This window comes from Melanerpes formicivorus, unplaced genomic scaffold, assembly GCF_026170545.1.
Source record: "Melanerpes formicivorus ecotype bairdi unplaced genomic scaffold, bMelFor1.0.p_v2 SCAF_410, whole genome shotgun sequence".
NCBI classification, from domain to species: domain Eukaryota; kingdom Metazoa; phylum Chordata; class Aves; order Piciformes; family Picidae; genus Melanerpes; species Melanerpes formicivorus.
In genome coordinates, this window is record NW_027142762.1 from 95,831 (window position 1) to 116,674 (window position 20,844).

The 20,844-nt window shown below is 61.1% G+C and overlaps 1 protein-coding gene across 1 annotated transcript; it reads left to right on the forward strand.

The window, feature by feature from the left end:
- Positions 1–322: 322 nt before the first annotated feature.
- Positions 323–20,356, forward strand: LOC137459770 (SPARC-like protein 1). Its single transcript, XM_068170526.1, has 11 exons — positions 323–557; positions 3,328–3,444; positions 3,573–3,626; positions 5,034–6,200; positions 7,531–7,600; positions 8,376–8,494; positions 10,974–11,094; positions 11,717–11,853; positions 15,095–15,240; positions 17,262–17,410; positions 19,022–20,356. Exons 2-11 carry the CDS (start codon positions 3,391–3,393, stop codon positions 19,048–19,050), a joined length of 2,046 nt encoding a protein of 681 aa, XP_068026627.1. The 5' UTR covers positions 323–557; positions 3,328–3,390; the 3' UTR covers positions 19,051–20,356.
- The last annotated feature ends 488 nt before the right edge of the window (positions 20,357–20,844 follow it).

Below are 20,844 nucleotides of genomic sequence, written 5' to 3' on the forward strand. Positions count from 1 at the left end.
CTCTGCCCCTTCCCACTCCTCTGCCCACTTCCCTTCAGCAGGGGAAGCTCCCCCCAGCCCCTCCAGGAGGCTGCAACACCCCTGAGCACTTCAGCAGGGCCCAGCACCCTCCCTGCTTCCCTCTCCCCCCCCAGGCTCACAACGTGACAGCCCCAGGCTGATCCCCTTAATCCAGCTCCCCTGGGCCCAGCCAATGCAGCAGATCCCTGCAGCCTCTGGCTCCCCCTCCCCTCCCCAGCCTAAATATGTCCTTCCCACTCAGTGGCTGAGCTCCACTGGCCCCCAGCCTGCCAGCTTTCAATTGTCTTCCTGATCCAATTAATTCAGCAGAGCTTCACCAGCCCTCTGCACCCTGCCTCATCCCTGGGGAGCCCTTTGGGAGCTTCCCAGAGCATCATCACCTTCCTCTGCTGGCAGAGCCCAGGCCAGGCTCCCAAGCAGAGCCCAGGAGCAGCAGGAAGGGTTTGGAAGGCTGAAGGATTGCCAGTGCAGGAAGGCTGAAGGATCTCCACTCCCTCAGTGGCTACGCAAGAAGGAGCAACTCTTCTGCTGCTATGGTATTGATTCTTTATTGATTGATTGATTGATTGATTGTTCATGAAACCTTTAGGATATCTTGAGGCTAACCCTCTGGGAAAGCTTTTTCCCCTGCCAGGAAAGAGCTGGGGCTGCCCCAGGGCCGTGGGGGTTTGCTATAAGGATCAAATCCTTTCAAGGTGGTTGTGGCCAGGGCAGAAGGAAATGCTCTTTAGGAGGCACTGCAGAGTTGTTGGGTGGAGGAAGATGACCTTGCTCTGCTCACTGGGACAACTGCTTGCCCTCTCATTCTGCAAAACAATGAAGCACTGTGTGAGGGCCAACATAAGCAACCCAAAACCCCAAGCCTCTTGCACAATCATACAGCCACACAGGAGTTAGGCTTGGAAGGGAGCTGCAGAGCCCCTCCAGGCCAACCCCCTGCCCTCAGCAGGGACATCCTCCACTGCAGCAGCTTGCCCACAGCCCTCTCCAGCCTCCCCTGCAAGCTCTCCAGCCATGGGGCCACAACCACCTCCCTGGGCAACCTCTTGCAGGCTTCCAGCAGCCTCCTGGGGCAGAACTTGTTCCTCACATCCAATCTCCATCTGCTCTGCTCTCATCTCCAACCATTGCCCCTGGGGCTGTCCCTGCAGCCCTTTGGCAGCAGTCCCTCTGCAGCCTGCTTGCAGCCCCTGCAGGGCCTGGCAGCTGCTCTGGGGTCTGCCTGCAGCCTTCTCTTCTGCAGGCTCAACACCCCCAGCTCCCTCAGCCTGGACCCACAGCAGAGCTGCTCCAACCCCCTGAGCATCTTGCTGGCCTCCTCTGGAGCCTCTCCCTCAGCTCCAGCTCCCTCCTGTGTTGAGGGCTCCAGCTCTGGCCCCAGCCCTGCAGGTGAGGTCTCCCCAGAGCAGAGCAGAGGGGCAGGATCCCTCTCTCCAGCTCTGGCCACCCTGCTTTGGGTGCAGCCCAGGCTGCCCTTGGCCTCCTGTGCTGCAGCCTCACCCTGCCTGCTCCTGGCCAGCTTCTCCCCCTCCCCAGCACCCCCAAGGCCTTCTCTGCAGGGCTGCATTCTCCCCCCTCCTCCCCCAGCCTGTGCTGGCAGTGAGGATTGTTCTGTGCCAGCTGCAGGAATTCCCCCAGCTGACAGCCAGGGTCAGAGCTCACCTCAGGAGCTCTAAGCCACTAGCTTAGGCTCCAGGAATCCACCCTTCTGTGAGCCCAGAGAAACTGGGGCTGGCCTTGGAGGTGTAGCTCTCTCCAACTCCCTGCAGGGAGGTTGTAACCAGGGGGGGGTTGGTCTCTTCTCCCAGCACCCTAGCACCAGAACAAGAGGACACAGTCTCAAGCTGTGCCAGGGGAGGTTGAGGCTGGAGGGGAGGAGAAAGTTCTTCCCAGCAAGAAGAATTGGCCACTGGGATGAGCTGCCCAGGGAGGTGGTGGAGTCCCCATCCCTGGAGGTGCTTAGGAAGAGCCTGGCTGAGGCCCTTGGTGCCATGGTTGAGTTGCTCAGATGGTGCTGGGGGAGAGGTTGGACTGGATGAGCTCTGAGGTCTTTTCCAACCTTATTGATTCTGTGACTCTATGAAATGGCCTCAAGCTGCCCCAAGGGAAGGTTTAGGTTGGCTGTGGGAAGAAACTGCTTGACTGAAAGGGATTCATCTCCAGGAGTATAGTTGCCTCACTGCACAGAACTTGGGAGCAAAAATTACTTCACTGTGGTTAGTCCCCAAAGCAAACTCAACATAAAAGCATCACAGCAATAAACACAGGAAAATCATATTGGGGCATTTGGGATGAGCCCACAGCTGCAGCTCTGGGGCCAGCTCTGGAGCCTCTGTGCCAGGAAGGCTCTGGAGGGGCTGGAAGGTGTCCAGAGCAGGGCCAGGAGGAGGAGCAGAGGGCTGGAGCTGCTCTGCTGTGAGCACAGCCTGAGAGAGTTGGGCTTGTGCAGGCTGGAGAGGAGAAGGCTCCCAGGAGACCTTCTGGTGGCCTTGCAGGAGCTGCAGAGGGCTGCAAGCAAGCTGGGGAGGGACTTTGGAGGGGGTGAGGGAGGGCTAGGAGTGGGGGGGCTGGAGCAGAAGTAGAAGTGGGGAGCTGGAGCTTGGCTGTGAGGAAGAAGTTGTTGGGCAGGAGGGTGGTGAGAGCCTGGCCCAGGCTGCCCAGGGAGGTGGTGGAAGCCTCCTGGCTGGAGGTGTTTGCAGCCAGGCTGGAGGTGGCTGGAGCTTGAGCTCCCTTCCAGCCCTGGCAGCTCTGTGACTCCGTGTGGTGGTGTTCAAAGGCCTTGGGAGAGAGCAGTGCAGAGGTTCTGCTCAGCTGGAGGCTGGGCTGCAGTTCTGTGTCTGTGTCTCCATACTGATTGGCAGCCTGCAAGCCTCAGGGCTGTGCACAGGGCTGTGGCCCTCGGGGGGCTCTCCCTGGAGCTCTCCCAGGGGCTGAGCTCCTTCCTTTCTAAAAGTCACCTGTGAGGGGACACAGCATGGACCCAGGTGAGTGAAAGAGGAGGTTGGAAGGGAGCTCCAGGCTCAGCCAGCCCCAACCCCCTGCCATGGGCAGGGACACCTCACACCACAGCAGCTTGCTCACAGCCACCTCCAGCCTGGCTGCAAACACCTCCAGGCAGGAGGCTTCCCCTGGAGCTCTCCCAGGGGCTGAGCTCCTTCCTTTCCAAACGTGGCTGTGAGCAACCTGCTGTGGTGTGAGGTGTCCCTGCCCATGGCAGGGGGCTGGAGCTGGCTGTGCCTCCTGATCCCTTCCAGCCCTGGCAGTGAGTTCTGTGACTCCATGCATTCTTTTTGCTGTTGCTTGCAGAGAGGAAGCCTCTGACCCCTGCCACTGCCCCACCACTGCTCTCCTCTCCCAGACCTGCAGAGCATGAAGGCTGTGGCTCTCTTCCTCTGCCTTGTAGGAGCAGCCTGTGCTAGTCCAGTAAGTCCTCCCTGTGCTGTCCCCCCTGTGCCTTTGATATCCCCCTCCTGTGAAGACCCTGGGCTGGCTCTGACCTGCCCCAGGCTTTCACTCATGGGGTGGATACTGAATGCCTTGATCTATTCCAGGCCCATCCCTTCAGCCACAAGCTGGGGACTCATGGACGGAAGGCTGCAGGCAAGGTACTCCTCTTGTTCTCCCAGTCCCGTGGGATTCATCTCCACCTGAGCAACCTGCCCTGCTGTGAGGTGTCCCTGGAGGGGTTTAAGGCCAGGCTGCCTTGGGAAGAGCTGGGGTTGTGCAGCCTGGAGAAGAGAAGGCTCCAGGGAGACCTCAGAGCAGCCTCCCAGTACCTGAAGGGCTCCAGGAGAGCTGGGGAGGGACTTTGGAGGGGGTGAGGGAGGGCTAGGAGTGGGGGGGCTGGAGCAGAAGTAGAAGTGGGGAGCTGGAGCTTGGCTGTGAGGAAGAAGTTGTTGGGCAGGAGGGTGGTGAGAGCCTGGCACAGGGGGCCAGAAGTGTGGGGCTGGCTGGTCCCCTGTGAGTGCTGCCCAGCAGAGCACCCTGCAGCTGCCACCAAGCACAGCAGCTGCTGAGATGGGCTGAGCTGGGGCAGGGCTGGGGTAGGGCTGGGGCTGGGGCAGGGCTGAGGGCTGGGCTGGGGCTGGGTTGGGGTAGGGCAGGGGCAGGGCTGGGGCAGGGCTGGGGTAGGGCAGGGGCAGGGCTGGGGCAGGGCTGGGGTAGGGTTGGGGCAGGGCTGGGGTAGGGCTGGGGGCTGGGGCTGGGGCAGGGCTGGGGCTGGGCTGGGGCTGGAATGGGAGCCTTCATGGAGTGCTCAGGGCTGGAAGCAGCTCCAGAGCTGTGGGCTGGCTCCTGAGGAGCCTTCATGGAATGCTCAGGGCTGGAAGGGAGCTCCAGAGCTTTGGGCTGGCTCCTGAGGAGCCTTCATGGAATGCTCAGGGCTGGAAGGGAGCTCCAGAGCTTTGGGCTGGCTCCTGAGGAGCCTTCATGGAGTGCTCAGGGCTGGAAGGGAGCTCCAGAGCTTTGGGCTGGCTCCTGAGGAGCCTTCATGGAGTGCTCAGGGCTGGAAGGGAGCTCCAGAGCTGTGGGCTGGCTCCTGAGGAGCCTTCATGGAATGCTCAGGGCTGGAAGCAGCTCCAGAGCTGTGGGCTGGCTCCTGAGGAGCCTTCATGGAATGCTCAGGGCTGGAAGCAGCTCCAGAGCTTTGGGCTGGCTCCTGAGGAGCCTTCATGGAGTGCTCAGGGCTGGAAGGGAGCTCCAGAGCTTTGGGCTGGCTCCTGAGGAGCCTTCATGGAGTGCTCAGGGCTGGAAGGGAGCTGCAGAGCTCCTCCAGGCCAAACCCCTGCCCTCAGCAGGGACATCCTTCACTGCAGCAGCTTGCTCAGAGCCCTCTCCAGCCTCCCCTTGACTATCTCCAGGGGAGGATCCTGCATCCCCTCCTTGGGCATCCTGCTCCCCAAGCCCAGGGCTGAGCTGTGCCCCGTGTGAGGCCAAGCAGCCCTGCAGGCACCTCAGGGGCAGCTTCTGAGCTGCAATCCTCTCCTTGATCTCTTCTTTGCTTGCTTTTCCAGGGTGAAGCTGTTCCCCCTGGAGCCTCCAGGGCAGAGAGTGCAGGCCCTGGAGCCCAGGCTGCTCTGCTGCCCCAGCCCCAAGCCCTGAGGGCAGAGGTGCCAGGGCCGGGCGCTGAGGGCACCGCTGAGCCCCAGGCCCCCGGGGAAGGAGGCAGGATGGGCAGCCAGCAGCCAGGGCCAGCCAGCCTGGGAAGCAGCAGCTCCCTGGCACTGCCCAGCAAACCAGGCTTGGCTTCTGAGGCTGCCTCCTGGAGCAGCAGCTTCAGCAGCAGGGCCCAGGGCAGCCCCCAGCAGCAGCAGCAGCTCAGGAGGCATCAGAAGCGCAGCACCGAGGGCAGCTGGCACCCCCCGGGCAAGCCACCACCCCCCCTGGCTGCTCTGAGGCTTCAGCAGCAGCTTCACCTGGGGAAAGGCAACCAGAGCAGCATGGCCCTGCCTGGGAAAGGCAGGGAGAGAGGGGAAGGAGGAGGTGGGGGAGAGGAGGATGAGGAGGAGGAGGAGGAGGAGTGGGGTGAAGAAGCTGCCCAGAGCGCCATGGAGCAGGGAGGCCTCCAGCCAAGGGCAGGGCACCGACAGCCAGGGCAGCAGAGGGAAGAGAGGAGGCAGGCTGAGGGGAGCCTGAGAGGTGCCAGGCAAGCAGTCCTGCCCTCCAAGAGCCATGGGGAGAAAGCTGCCCTGGAGGAGGAAGAGAAAGAGGAGAACCAGGAGGAAGAAGTGGCCTCCCCTCCCAGAGCACATCAGGAGAGGCAGCAGAGCCCTGGGAGGGAAAGCAGCCTCCAGGTGAGCTCCCAGGGTGATGAGAGCAGAGCTGAGAAGAGGCAAGAGAGGCAGGGCAGGGCTGCTGCTGCTGCTGGCCTTGCCAGGGGGGGCACTGCTGGGGAGGAAGAGCTCAGCAGTGCCTGGAAAGAAGAAGCCTCTGAGGAAGAGGAGAGGATGCAGAGGAAGGACCAGGAGAGAGCCAGGGCTGAGCAGCAAGGGGAAGGAAGCACTGGAGAGGAGCCTGCAGCCCAGAGAGAGGCTGAGGGCTACCAAGGTGGCAAGAGGAGAGGCTTCCAGCACCCCAGACAAGGTGACCACAAGCTTGAGCCACTTCATCCTGAGAGCCAGGAGCAAGGGGGCAGGAGGAGCTCTGCCCAGAACCTGCAGGCCATGGAGAGGGAAGCTCAGGTAAATGCTTCTGCAGCTACAGTGTAGGAGGGGGCATAAAGGGGGGAGGGGGAGGGCAGCAGTCCCCACATTAACTCCTTGATGATGGAAGAGCCATCCTGGAGGAAAAGGGGAGGGAGAACTCCTTCAAATGCAGAAGTTGTTCCCCAGGAGGGTGGTGAGAGCCTGGCACAGGTTGCCCAGGGAGGTGGTGGAAGCCAAGAGGAGGATCAGAGGGCTGGAGCTGCTCTGAGCACAGCCTGAGAGAGCTGGGCTTGTGCAGGCTGGAGAGGAGAAGGCTCCCAGGAGACCTTCTGGTGGCCTTGCAGGAGCTGCAGGGGGCTGCAAGCAAGCTGGGGAGGGACTTTGGAGGGGGTGAGGGAGGGCTAGGAGTGGGGGGGCTGGAGCAGAAGTAGAAGTGGGGAGCTGGAGCTTGGCTGTGAGGAAGAAGTTGTTGGGCAGGAGGGTGGTGAGAGCCTGGCCCAGGCTGCCCAGGGAGGTGGTGGAAGCCTCCTGGCTGGAGGTGTTTGCAGCCAGGCTGGAGGTGGCTGTGAGCAAGCTGCTGTGCTGTGAGGTGTCCCTGCCCATGGCAGGGGGCTGGGGCTGGCTGGAGGGAGATGTGCTGGGCTGGGCCAAAGGAAAGCACTGGGGCTGGGAGGGGTGGAGATGAGAAGGCTGAGAGCAGCCCTGCAGAGAAGGCCTTGGAGGTGCTGGGGAGGGGAGAAGCTGAACAGGAGCAGGCAGTGAGAGACTGCAGCACAGGAGGCCAAGGGCAGCCTGGGCTGCACCCAAAGCAGGGTGGCCAGAGCTGGAGAGAGGGATCCTGCCCCTCTGCTCTGCTCTGGGGAGACCTCACCTGCAGGGCTGGGGCCAGAGCTGGAGCCCTCAACACAGGAGGGAGCTGGAGCTGAGGGAGAGGCTCCAGAGGAGGCCACCAAGATGCTCAGAGGGCTGCAGACACCCTCCAAATTCCCTCCTCAGCTTGCTTGCAGCCCCCTGCAGCTCCTGCAAGGCCACCAGAAGGTCTCCTGGGAGCCTTCTCCTCTCCAACCTGCACAAGCTCAACTCTCTCAGGCTGTGCTCAGAGCAGAGCAGCTCCAGCCCTCTGCTCCTCCTCCTGGCCCTGCTCTGGACACCTTCCAGCCCCTCCAGAGCCTTCCTGGCACAGAGGCTCCAGAGCTCCCTGGCAACCTCCCACCCATTCTGCAGAGCAGCCTCCCTCCTGCTGCCCAGCAGTGCAGGTTGTGCCTCACCAGGCTCTCTCTTTGCACCTAAAGTGTTGCCCAAGTTCTGTTCCTTCTCCCCCCCCAAGCTTTATCCCTTCCTGCTGCTGTCTCTGTTGACCACACAGGTACAGAGCCCAGACAGCTCCCGTGGTGAGGAGGAGAGTGCAAGCAACAGGAGCCAACTGGGCCTGCAGGGTAAGCCACAAGCCAGGTCAGGAACTCTCTGGGGCTGGGGGTGCTGAGCCTGGAGAAGAGAAGGCTGCAGGCAGAGCTCAGAGCAGCTCCCAGTCCCTGGACCTCACCTGCAGGGTTGGGGCCAGTTCTGGAGCCCTCAGCACAGGAGGGACCTGGAGCTGGGGGAGAGGCTCCAGAGGAGGCCAGCAAGATGCTGAGGGGGTTGGAGCAGCTCTGCTGTGGGGCCAGGCTGAGGGAGCTGGGGGTGTTGAGCCTGCAGAAGAGAAGGCTGCAGGCAGAGCTGAGAGCAGCTCCCAGGCCCTGCAGGGGCTGCAAGCAGGCTGCAGAGGGACTGCTGCCAAAGGGCTGCAGGGACAGCCCCAGGGGCAATGGTTGGAGATGAGAGCAGAGCAGATGGAGATTGGATGTGAGGAACAAGTTCTGCCCCAGGAGGCTGCTGGAAGCCTGCAAGAGGTTGCCCAGGGAGGTGGTTGTGGCCCCCTGGCTGGAGAGCTTGGAGGGGAGGCTGGAGAGGGCTGTGGGCAAGCTGCTGCAGTGGAGGATGTCCCTGCTGAGGGCAGCGGCTTGGCCTGGAGGGGCTCTGCAGCTCCTTTCCAGCCCAGAGCACTCTGTGCCTCTCTGCACCTTGTGCCTTGCTCTGCTCAGCTGCACTGGAACCAGCTGCCCTGGGCACTGCCTGAGGAACCCTTGGGCTGTGCTCTGCTTGGGCTGCCAGAAGCAGCTGGCTCTGTCCCTGCCCCTCTAACCCTCCCTTCCTACTTGCTCTGGTCTCTAGATCCCTGCAGGGACTTCCACTGCAAGAAAGGGAGAGTCTGCCAGGTGGGCAAGGAGGGGACAGCAGCCTGCATCTGCCAGGACCCTGCTGCTTGTCCTCCCACCAAGGACTATGAGCAGGTAAGTATCTCACTCCAGACAGAGTGGGGGAAAGGCAGCTGAGATGTTTCCCAGGGAACACCTTCCCCTGCTAGGACTCAAGAGCCCTTCACAGCCTCAGAGGGTGCTGGGGGCTGGAAGGGAGCTCTGGAGAGCTGCCAGTGGCAGCCCCCTGGCAGAGCAGGAGCAGAGGATCCAGCCCAGGGCACACAGAACACATCCAGCCAGGGCTGCAAAGGCTCCACAGAAGGAGACTCCACAACCTCTCTGGGCAGCCTGCTCCAGGCCTCTGGCAGCCTCCCAGGCAAGAAGTTCCTCCTGAGGCTGAGCTGCAACCTCCTGGGCTGCACTTTCCATCCCTTGCCCCTTGGCCTGTGCCAGGGCCCAGTGAGCAGAGGCTGTCCCTGTGCCTCCCTTCCTGCCCCCCAGCCCTCAGCTCTTGAGAGACATTGCTCAGCTCCCTCTCAGCCTTCTCCTCTCCACACTCAGCACCCCCAGGGCTCTCAGCCTCTCCTCCCCAGGCAGTGCTGCAGTCCCTTCAGCAGCCTTGGAGCCTGCCTTGGCCTCTCTGCAGCAGCTCCCTGTCCCTCTTGAGCTGCCCTAAAAAGCAGGAGAGTGGTTTGGGTGGCTCCAGCAGCTGTAAAAGCAGTGCAAAGGACCCAGAGTCACTGAGGAGAGCTTGGCAGCAGGAAAGGACCTGAGGATGTTGATCAACAGCCAGCTGGAGAGGAGGCAGGGGGTGGGCAGGGGGGCAAGAAGGGCAGCAGCAGCCTGGGCTGGAGCAGCAATGGTTGGGCAGCAGGAGCAGGGCAGGGATTGTGCCCCTGGGCTCAGCACTGGGCAGGCCACAGCTTGAGGGCTGGCTTGAGCTTTGGGCTCCTGGCTGCAAGAAGGAGCTGGAGGAGCTGGAGCAGGGCCAGGGAAGGGCAAGAAAGGTGGGGAAGGGTGTGGGGAAGAGGGCTGGGGAGGAGCAGCTGAGGGAGCTGGGGGTGGGGAGTGTGGAGCAGAGGAGGCTGAGGGAGACCTCCTTGCTCTCTGCAGCTCCCTGAGAGGAGGCTGCAGCCAGGGGGGGTTGGGCTCTGCTCCCTAGGAACAAGGGCCAGGAGGAGAGGCAATGGCCTCAGGCTGCCCCAGGGGAGGCTTAGCTTGGAGAGGAGAAGAAACTTCTTGGCTGCAAGGGTTCTGCAAGCCTGGCCCAGGCTGCCCAGGGAGGGGGTTGGATGCTGATCCCTGGAGGGGTTTCAGAGCTGTGGTGCTGAGGCCATGGCTTAGCCCCAGCCTGGGCAGTGTTGGGTTGAAGAACTTTTCCAGCCTATCCTATTCCCCAGTTCCAGGCACCAGGACCTGTCTGTTCCTCTCCCTCAGTCTCTCAGGGATCACAGCTTTCCCCTGCTGCATTTTCCCCTTGGGTGCTCTAAAGCATGCACTGAGCACTGGCAGGTCCTGGAGCAGTGGTCCTGTGCCACCTCAGAGATGCTGCTGCCAGCACACAGCAAGAAATCCAAGCCTCTGGAAGCTGCAGGTGTAAGCACAGAGGAGTCCTTAGGCAGGCACCTTAAAACCTCCTCAGGGGGAGAGCTGAGCAGGGAGGGGTGGAAAGAAGCGCAAGAGGGGCAAGGGCAGAGGCTGGCAGCTGGGGAAGAACAACCCCAGGGAGCAGAGCAGGTTGGGGACTGAGCTGCTGCAGAGCAGGGCAGGGGAAAAGGCCCTGGGGGGGCTGGGGGGTGGGAGGTACCCAGGAGCCAGCAATGTGCTCTGGGGGCCAAGGAGGCCAAGGGCAGCCTGGGCTGCAGCAGAAGGGCTGTGGGGAGGAGGGCAGAGAGGTTCTGCTGCCCCTCTGCTCTGCCCTGCTGAGGCCACAGCTGCAATCTTGGCTCCAGCTCTGGGCCCCTCAGCTCCAGCAGGAGCTCAGGGAGCTGCTGCAGAGAGCCCAGCCCAGAGGCACAGAGCTGCTGCAGGCAGGGGAACATCTTCCTCCCCAGCAGAGCCTGAGGGAGCTGAGGGCTCTGCAGCTTGCAGAGGAGGAGCCTGAGGGGGAGCTCAGGGCTGGGGATGAAGCTGTGCAGGGGCAGTGCCTAGGGGCTGGAGCCAGGCTCTGCTGGGGGCTGCCCAGTGCCAGCCCCAGGGGCAGGGGTGGGAGCTGAGCCAGAGGAAGTGCCATGGACACAGGAGGAGAATTCTTTCCCTGGGAGGCTTCCAGAGGCCTGGAGCAGGCTGCCCAGGGGGGTTGTGGAGTCTCCTGCTCTGGAGATGTTCCAACCCCCCCTGGCTGTGCTCTGGGTGCCCTGCTCTGGCAGGGCTTGGGTTGGATGAGCTCTGCAGCTCCCTCCCAGCCCCTGGCACTCTCTGATTCAACCCCAAGGTTCCACCCTGTTGGTGGCCTCCCTGTGTGCACTCAGAAGGTTAATTTTGAGGTGCCACAGAGTGCCCAGAGCTGTTCTCAGCACCTTGCTGGGGGGGGTTGGGTGGGGGTGGCCTTGTTTTTCCCTCCCTGCTCCAGGTGTGTGGCACTGATAACAAGACTTACACTGGCACATGCCAGCTCTTTGGCACCAAATGCCAGCTGGAAGGCACCAAGCTGGGACACCAGCTGCACCTGGACTACATGGGCTCCTGCAAAGGTGAGCTTGGGCTTTGCTGGGCAGCTTTCAGCCAGGGAGAAAGAGCCAGGAGCTGGAGCTGAGTTTGCTGCTTTCCTCCTCTGCCCTCCTTCCTTAAGACCTCCTGAGGGTGATGGAGCAGAACCAGAAGTGAGGAGATGCAGCTTGGATGTGAGGAAGAAGTTGACCCCCATGAGCTGCTCTGCTGTGAGCACAGCCTGAGAGAGTTGGGCTTGTGCAGGCTGGAGAGGAGAAGGCTCCCAGGAGACCTTCTGGTGGCCTTGCAGGAGCTGCAGGGGGCTGCAAGCAAGCTGGGGAGGGACTTTGGAGGGGGTGAGGGAGGGCTAGGAGTGGGGGGGGCTGGAGCAGAAGTAGAAGTGGGGAGCTGGAGATTGGCTGTGAGTTGTTGCCCAGGAGGGTGGTGAGAGCCTGGCATAGGCTGCCCAGGGAGGTGGTGGAAGCCTCCTGGCTGGAGGTGTTTGCAGCCAGGCTGGAGGTGGCTGTGAGCAAGCTGCTGTGGTGTGAGGTGTCCCTGCCCATGGCAGGGGCTTGGGGCTGGCTGAGCCTGGAGCTCCCTTCCTGCCCTGATTGCTGGGCGCTGCTCTGAGCTGGCTGCTAACAAAGGCTCCCTGCTGGGGCACAGCCCTTCCCCCCTGCAGCGACTGGGAGGCAGCGCAGTTCCCGCTGCGGATGCGAGACTGGCTGAAGAACATCCTGCTGCAGTACTACCGGCGGGGGCCGGGCGGCGCCGCGCTGCTGACCGACAGGCAGAGGAACAAGGTCGGCAACCCCCCTGCGGGGCACAGCCTGCTCTTAGGAGCTGGAGAAACCCAAGGGTTGGAGTTCCACTGCCTGAAGGGGCTCCAGGAGAGCTGGGGAGGGGGCTGGGACGAGGGCTGGGAGTGCCAGGAGGAGAGGGAGTGGATTGTGACAGGACCAGGGTAGGTTTAGGCTGGAGGAAGGACACTGCCACCCAAGGGGAAGGATTGCCCCAGGACCTTGCCCTTGGCCTTGTTGAGCTTCAGGAGGTTGCCTTGGGGCCAGCTCTGCAGCCTGCCCAGGGCCCTCTGGATGGATCCTTTCCTCCAGCCTGCTGTCCCTGGCAGGCTGCTGAGGCTGCCTTGCTCCAGCTGCTTGCTGAGCCAAGCTCAGGTCCCCTCAGCTGCCCCAGCAGCTGGGAGCCTCTGGCAGGGCAGGCACAGAGCTGCTCCTCTCCCAGCACCCCCAGGCTGCTCTCTGCCCCTTCCCCTCCCAGCCTGGCTCTGTGCTTGACACTGCCCTGAGCCAGCTGCAGGACCTTGCCCTTGGCCTTGCTGAGCTTCAGGAGGTTGCCTTGGGCCCAGCCCTGCAGCCTGCCCTGGATGGATCCTTCCCTCCAGAGTGTCACCTCCCGGCCTGGTGTCACTGGCAAGCTGCTGAGGCTGCCCCCAGCCCACTGCCCCTGCACCAAGAAGATGCTCAGCAGCACTTCCTTGGCTAGAGCCTGGGATTGCCCTGACCCAAGGTCAGGACTTTGCCCTTGGCCTTGTTGAGCTTCAGGAGGTTGCCTTGGGGCCAGCTCTGCAGCCTGCCCAGGGCCCTCTGGATGGATCCTTCCCTCCCTGCTGTCCCTGGCAGGCTGCTGAGGCTGCCTTGCTCCAGCTGCTTGCTGAGCCAAGCTCAGGTCCCCTCAGCTGCCCCAGCAGCAGGGAGCCTCTGGCAGGGCAGGCACAGAGCTGCTCCTCCCCCAGCACCCAAAGGGTCTTCTCCTCACCACTGCTCTCTGCCCCTTCCCCACCCAGCCTGGCTCTGTGCTTGGCACTGCCTTGAGCCAGCTGCAGGACCTTGCCCTTGGCTTTGTTGAGCTTCAGGAGGTTGCCTCGGGCCCAGCCCTGCAGCCTGCCCTGGATGGATCCTTCCCTCCAGAGTGTCACCACCCAGCCTGGTGCTGAGGCTGCCCCAGTGCCATGGCACCAACAAAGGTGTTGACCAAGAAAGTGAAGAGCTTGGAAGGGCAGGGCTGGAGTCCACCCAGCAATGAGCACCCCAGGGGCCAGGGCACTGCCAGGCAAGAGGCAGGATGTGAGCTCTGGCCCTGCAGGTAAAGGAGGATGCTGGAGCCCCAGCTCCCATCCCCTGCTCAGTCAGCAGTGGGCTCCCAGGGGAGCTCTGCACAGGAAATCAGGGAGTTTCCCTGAGGCAGCTAGAGTTCCTCTGGGGCAGCCAAATGTGCATCTCCAGTAGGAAACAAAGGAAACCAAGAGCAGGAGGCAGCCACCTGCAAGAGGGAAGCCTCCTCCTGCAGCACCAGAGAATGGTCACAGCTGAAGGTGCCTCCTGCTGCAGTGTCTCTGACCTGGCAGCTCATGGAGCTGCTGCTCCCAGCCTGACCTGCAGGGGTTGGGGCTGGGAGAGCTGGGGCTGTTGAGACAGGGGAAGAGAAGGCTCCAGGCAGATCTCAGAGCAGCCTGCCAGAACCTGAAGGGGCTCCAGGAGAGCTGGGGAGGGACTCTGGCCAAGGGCTGGGAGTGCCAGGCTGAGGAACAATGGCTTGGAGCTGGGAGAGGAAAGACTGAGAGTGGAGAGGAGGAAGAGATCCTTGAGAGTGAGGCTGGGGAGACTCTGGCACAGGCTGCCCAGGGAGGCTGTGGCTGCCTCCTGCCTGGGGGGGTTCAGGGCCAGGCTGGATGAGGCCCTGAGCAAGCTGGGGCTGGTGGGAGGTGTCCCTGCCCATGGCAGGGGGCTGGGGCTGGCTGAGCTCTGAGCTCCCTTCCAACCCTGGGAGCTCTGTGGCTCTGTGATTCGATCAAATCAAATCCACCCCAACCCAATCCAATCTAATCCAACCCATTCCACTCCACTCCAACCAAATCTACTCCACTCCACTCCAACACAACCCACTCCAACACAACCCAACCCACTACAACCCATTCCAACCCATTCCAATCCAATGCACTCCACCCCATCCCAATCCACCCCAACCCAATCCAACCCAAGCCAATCCACCCCACCCCAACCCACTCCAACCCAACCCAACCCAATCCACTCCAGTCCAACCCAACCCAATCCACCCCACCCAACACAATCCAACACATGCCAATCCACTCCACACCAACCCAGTCCACTCCAATCCACTCCACTCCACCCCAACCCAATCCACCCCAACCCAATCCACTCCACTCCAACCCAATCCACTCCAATCCAATCCACTCCAACCCAATCCACTCCACCCCAACCCTCTCCACTCCACTCCACCCCAACCCAATCCACTCCAATCCACCCCAATCCACTCCACACCACCCCAATCCACTCCAACCCACCCCAACCCAATCCACTCCAATCTAACCCAACCCAATTCATTCCACCCCAACCCAATCCACTCCAATCCAACCCAACCCAATCCACTCCAATCCAATCCAACCCAACCCAACCCAACCCAATCCACTGCAACCCAATCCACCCCACCCCAACCCAATCCACCGCAACCCAATCCACCCCACCCCAACCCAATCCACTCCAATCCACCCCAACCTAATCCACTCCAACCCAACCCAATCCACTCTACCCCAATCCACTCCAATCCAACCCAATCCACCCCAACCTAATCCAACCCAATCCACCCCAATCCACCCCAACCCAATCCACTCCAACCCAACCCAATCCACTCTACCCCAATCCACTCCAATCCAACCCAATCCACCCCAACCTAATCCAACCCAATCCACTACAATCCATCCCACCCCAGCCCAATCCACCCCAACCCAATCCACTCCAATCCACCCCAACCCAATCCAACCCAATCCAATCCAATCCACTCCACCCCAACCCTATCCAACCCAATCCAACCCAATCCACTTCAATCCACCCCAACCCAATCCAATCCAATCCAATCCAATCCACCCTAACCCAATCCACTCCACTTCTACCCAACCCAATCCACTCCAACCCAATCCAATGCAATCCACCCCAACCCAATCCACTCCTCTCCAACCCAACCCAATCCACTCCACTCCAATCCAACCAAAGTCTCTTTTGTGTGCAGGTCCAAAAGCTCTACCAGGAGCAGCACCTTGGGGCTGGTGCCCAAGCTCTGGAGCTGCTGCTGCCTGACTTTGGGCAGCACTACCAGCTCTATGTGTACCCTGTGCACTGGCAGTTCCACCAGCTCGACCTGCAGCCTGCTGACAGGTACCAGCAGTCACACCTGGGGGGGCTGCAGGGCTGCTCTGCTTTGCTGCTGCTTTGCTTCTCCAAGCCACTTGAAGGATTGGACTCCCAGGGCCAGGCCCTGTGCTGATGGGGGCCACAAAGGTGCTGAGGGGACTGGAGCCCCTCTCTGACCACATCTTCACTCACTCCCAACAATTTCTTCCTCCTCTCCACTCTCAATCTCTCCTCTCCCAGCTCCAAGCCATTGTTCCTCAGCCTGGCACTCCCAGCCCTTGGCCAGAGTCCCTCCCCAGCTCTCCTGGAGCCCCTTCAGCTCTGAGGTCTGCCTGCAGCCTTCTCCTCTCCAGGCTGCACAGCCCCAGCTCTCCCAGCCTGGCCCCACAGGGGAGGTTCTGCAGCCTCTGCTCATCTCTGTGGCCTCCTCTGGAGCCTCCCCAGCAGCTCCAGGTCCTTGTGCTGGAGGCCCCAGAGGTGGAGGCAGTGCTGCAGGTGGGGGCTGAGCAGAGCAGAGAGCCTGATCCTGGCACTCCCAGCCCTTGTCCAAAGTTCCTCCCCAGCTCTCCTGGAGCCCCTTCAGCTACTGGGGGTGGGAAAATCCATCCAGGTGGGTTTGGAAGCTCTCCAGAGCAGGAGACTCCACAACCTCTCTGGCAGCCTGCTCCAGGCTCCAGCAGCCTCACACCAAAGAAGTTTCTCCTCCTGCTCAGCTGAAACCTTCTCTGCTCCACTTTGTGTCCATTGTTCCTTGGGTGACTCCTGAGCAGCACCCAGCAGAGCTTGGCCTCCTCCCCTTGCCCCCCAGCCCTCAGCTATTGAGAGGCATTGATCAGATCCCTCTCAGCCTTCTCCTCTCCAGGCTAACCACCCCCAGGGCTCTCAGCCTCTCTCCACAGGGGAGATGCTCAGGTCCCCAACTCCTCCTCCTGCCTCTCCCTTGGGCTCTCCCCAGCAGCTCTCTGTCTCTCTGCACCTGGGGAGCCCAGAGCTGGCCACAGGATTGCAGCTGTGGGCTCAGCAGGGCAGAGCAGAGCAGAGGGGGAGCAGAACCTCCCAGCCCTGCTGGCCACACTCTTCCTGCTGCCCCCCAGGCCCCCACTGGCTCCCTTGGCCCCCAGGGCCCTTTGCTGTCCCCTGCAGACCTTGCTGCCCAGCAGCACTCCAAGGTCTTCCTCCCTGGAGCTGCTCTGCAGCAGGGCAGCCTCTAACCTGTCCTGGGGCCTGCTGTGCCTCCCCCCCAGGGGCAGGACCCTGCACTGCTCCTGATTGACCTTCCTGAGCTTTGCCTTCCCCCAGCCCTCAGCCTGTGCAGCCCTGCTTGGATGGCAGCACAGCCTGAGGGGTCTCAGCCACCTCCCCCCCCAGTTTGCTGCCATCAGGAACTTGCTGAGGGAGCACTCAGTGCCCTCAGCCAGGAGGGGAATGAAGAGCTGGAACAAAGCTGGGCCCAGTCCTGATCCCTGGGCAACAGCAACTTCCCTCTTCTGGCTGCCCAGCAGCACTTCAAGGTCTTCCTCAAATCCAACTGAAGGGCTTGGGGAATTGTAGAGGATTTATAACTTCCCCTAGGAGAAGGCTCCAGGGAGACCTCAGAGCAGCCTCCCAGGGCCTGAGGGGCTCCAGGATAGCTGGGGAGGGACTCTGGCCAAGGGCTGGGAGTGCCAGGCTGAGGAACAATGGCTTGGAGCTGGGAGAGGAGAGATTGAGAGTGGAGAGGAGGAAGAGATCCTTGAGAGTGAGGCTGGGGAGACTCTGGCACAGGCTGCCCAGGGAGGCTGTGGCTGCCTCCTGCTTGGAGGGCTTCAGGGCCAGGCTGGAAGAGGCCCTGAGCAAGCTGGGGCTGGTGGGAGGTGTCCCTGCCCATGGCAGGGGGTGGGCACTGGGTGATGCTGAAGGTCCCCTCCAAGCCAGGCTGTGACCCCATGCAGCTTCCTCTCTTGTCCCCCAGGCCAGCAGCTGAAACCCTTTGGTGATGCTGCAGCTGGTGGCTGAGGGGAGCTGGGAGGTGAAGCAGAGCTCTGCAGAGCTGCTCTTTGTTGCAGGCTGTTAAGCCACTCGGAGCTGGCTCCCCTGAGGGCCTCCCTGGTTCCCATGGAGCACTGCATCACTCGCTTCTTCCAGGAGTGTGATGGGGACCAGGACAAGCTGATTGCCCTGCAGGAGTGGTGCCACTGCTTTGGCATCAAGGAAGGTAACCCTGCAAGGCCTGGGAGGGGCAGGTTGAGGTGGGATAGGGTGCTCCTGTTGGGGCCAGAACGGGCAGGGAATGGAACTGCAGCCAGGAGCTCATGGTGGGGAGTGGGACAGGAGAGGGAAGGCTGCCAAGGGGGCAAAAGGTTTATGAAGAGAGAGGGGAAAAGGCATCTTGCCCAGGAGGAAAAGCCTAGGAAGTGGTTTCATAGTCATAGAATTGTTAAGGATGGAAGGGAGCTGCAGGCTCAGCCAGCCCCAACTCCTTGCCATGGGCAGGGATACCTCACACCACAGCAGGTTGCTCCCTGCAGCTCCCTGAGAGGAGCCTGGAGCCGGGGGGGGTTGGGCTCTGTTCCCTAGTCTCAGGTGGTAAGAGGAGAGGCAATGACCTGAAAGGCTTAGGTTGGAGAGAAGGAAGAATTTCTTTACTGCCAGAGTGGTCAGGGACTGGCAGAGGCCGCCCAGGGGGGTGGTGGAGTCCCCATGGCTGGAGGTGTTGCAGCATGCTGGCACCTGGGGCCAGGGCTTGGTGGCCATGGTGGGGTTGGGTTGGAGGTTGGGCTGGGTGAGCCTGGAAGCCTCTTCCAACCCAAACTGTTCCATGATTCTGTGACTCTCTATGCAACACAAATGCTGTCAGCACGATGAAGCCAGCTCTGGAGCCCCCAACACAGGAGGGAGCTGGAGCTGAGGGAGAGGCTCCAGAGGAGGCCAGCAAGATGCTCAGGGGGTTGGAGCAGCTCTGCTGTGGGGCCAGGCTGAGGGAGCTGGGGGTGTTGAGCCTGCAGAAGAGAAGGCTGCAGGCAGAGCTGAGAGCAGCTCCCAGGCCCTGCAGGGGCTGCAAGCAGGCTGCAGAGGGACTGCTGCCAAAGGGCTGCAGGGACAGCCCCAGGGGCAATGGTTGGAGATGAGAGCAGAGCAGCTGGAGATTGGATGTGAGGAACAAGTTGTGCCCCCGGAGGCTGCTGGAAGCCTGCAAGAGGTTGCCCAGGGAGGTGGTTGTGGCCCCCTGGCTGGAGAGCTTGCAGGGGAGGCTGGAGAGGGCTGTGGGCAAGCTGCTGCAATGGAGGATGTCCCTGCTGAGGGCAGGGGCTTGGCCTGGAGGGGCTCTGCAGCTCCCTGGCAGCCCAGAGCACTCTGTGGTTCTCTACATCGTTTGCCTTGCTCTATTCAGCTCTCCAGGAGAGCTGGGGAGGGACTCTGGCCAAGGGCTGGGAGTGCCAGGCTGAGGAACAATGGCTTGGAGCTGGGAGAGGAGAGACTGAGAGTGGAGAGGAGAAAGAGATCCTTGAGAGTGAGGCTGGGGAGACTCTGGCACAGGTTGCCCAGGGAGGCTGTGGCTGCCTCTTGCCTGGAGGGGTTGAGGGCCAGGCTGGATGAAGCCCTGAGCAAGCTGGGGCTGGGGGGAGGTGGAGTTTGCAACTGGATGATCTTTGGGGTCCCTTCCAACCCAACTCCCTCTCTGCATCTCTGCCTGGTTCCTGCCAGGGCTGAGGTGATGCTGCCAGGAGGCTTCTGGCCCTTGGGGATCAGTTTGGCAGGGGCTGAGCACAGGAAGGGCTCTCAGCCCTCAGCTGTCACTAACTCTCTTCTCTCCTCTGTGTTGCAGAAGACATCAATGAAAGCCTCCTGTTCTGAGCCTGCCTCATGGCAGCCCTGCCCCTGCTGGGGCTCAGGACTCCTCTGGGCTGCTGGAAGCCACAGCTTCAGAGGTTATCAAGACCCAGGTGGCCTGAGAGGCACTGCAGCAGGGGACCCAAGGGGAGGGAAGCTCTGCCTTCCATCACAGCCCCCAAAATTGACCTCCTTCGGGGCGGGAGGGCTGCTCAAGCACTGCTTGCCCAAGACATCTGCCCTGGGAGCCCCTGAAGCAGCCCTCAGCAGGGCCCTGGGGGCTGAGCTGTGCACAGAGCCCTTGCAGTAGAGCTGTAGGTGTGGATTTTGCCTGATGCTGAAGAAAACTGCCTGGAGCCAGGCCCTGTTCCCTTGATTTCCCCTGTGAGAGCCTGCTTAGGAGCCTCAGCTGAAATAAAAACCTCCTTGGATGGGTGAAGGCTTGTCAGAACCTGGGCAAAGAACACAAAAGTACCAAGGCAGCAGCTCAGTGGAAGCTCCAAGGGAAGGGGAAGGATAACAGAGCTGGCAGGGCTGGAAGGGAGCTCCAGGCTCAGCCAGCCCCAAGCCCCTGCCATGGGCAGGGACACCTCACACCACAGCAGATTGCTCACAGCCACCTCCAGCCTGGCTGCAAACACCTCCAGGCAGGAGGCTGTCAAGAACCGGAGACATTAAATGTCTCAGTCCGGAGACACAGTTCTTTTAAGTATTCCTGTGTTGTGAAATTAGAGGCAGAAACGAGGCCAAAGTATCAACAGCTAGACTATTTATTACATAAATAAAGTGGACATAAGAAGGGGAGAGGGAGAAAAGAGAGAGGGAGAGAGAGAGAAGAGGAAAGGAATTATATTACCACACCCCTCATCCCCCCCAAGACAGTTAAAGTCTGTGGAGGAAAGGTGCTGCTGGAGATGTTATGTTTGTAGAGAAACGGTGCTGAGGCTTTTGCTGGGCAGCCTGGGTCTGTAGAGAAAGGGTGCTGAGGTTTTGGCTGGAGCTGTGGTCCTCTGGGGAGATATTGGGTTGGTACAGGAACGGTGCTGAGGCTCCTCTGGGCAGCCTGGGTCTGTAGAGAAAGGGTGCTGAGGCTTTGGCTGGAGAAGAGCTGTGGTCCTCTGGGCAGCCTGGGTCTGTAGAGAAAGGGTGCTGAGGCTTTGGCTGGAGAAGAGCTGTGGTACTCTGGGCAGCCTGGGTCTGTAGAGAAAGGGTGCTGAAGCTTTGGCTGGAGAAGAGCTGTGGTCCTCTGGGCAGCCTGGGTCTGTAGAGAAAGGGTGCTGAGGCTTTGGCTGGAGAAGAGCTGTGGCCCTCTGGGCAGCCTGGGTCTGTAGAGAAAGGGTGCTGAGGCTTTGGCTGGAGAAGAGCTGTGGCCCTCTGGGCAGCCTGGGTCTGTAGAGAAAGGGTGCTGAGGCTTTGGCTGGAGAAGAGCTGTGTTCCTCCAGGCAGCCTCTTTTCTCCTGAGCAGCATTGTCCCGGCTTCCCTTCTCAGCGGCATGGTTCGCCTCCTGTGTTTTCCTTCATCTCCGTTTTTCTCCCCGTTTTTCTCCTCTGTTTCTCTCCTCTGTTTCTCTCACTACAAACCAGTAGTTACTCCAGTCTTTTATACAGTTTTTAGTCCTTAGGTATATATTCAAATATTGTCCCTCAGGAATTCCAGGGGCAGGAAATAATCCTTAGGTTCTGTGTATCGCTGTGTGTTTGGGCAAGATTTTTGGATGGGGCGGGGGGAATCTCCGTCTGCCCCGTCTACAAGCCCCCCACATTCCTTACACAGCAGGAAACAGGTGGTAAAAACCATTGTGTCACCCTGCCCAGGGT

Bases quoted from the DNA above. Each gene is read 5' to 3' on its own strand.
- LOC137459770 (XM_068170526.1), top strand. From the start codon at position 3,391: ATGAAGGCTGTGGCTCTCTTCCTCTGCCTTGTAGGAGCAGCCTGTGCT. The intron at 11,854-15,094 runs GTCGGCAACCCC...TTTTGTGTGCAG, and splicing joins CCGACAGGCAGAGGAACAAG to GTCCAAAAGCTCTACCAGGA. The intron at 17,411-19,021 runs GTAACCCTGCAA...TCTGTGTTGCAG, and splicing joins CTGCTTTGGCATCAAGGAAG to AAGACATCAATGAAAGCCTC.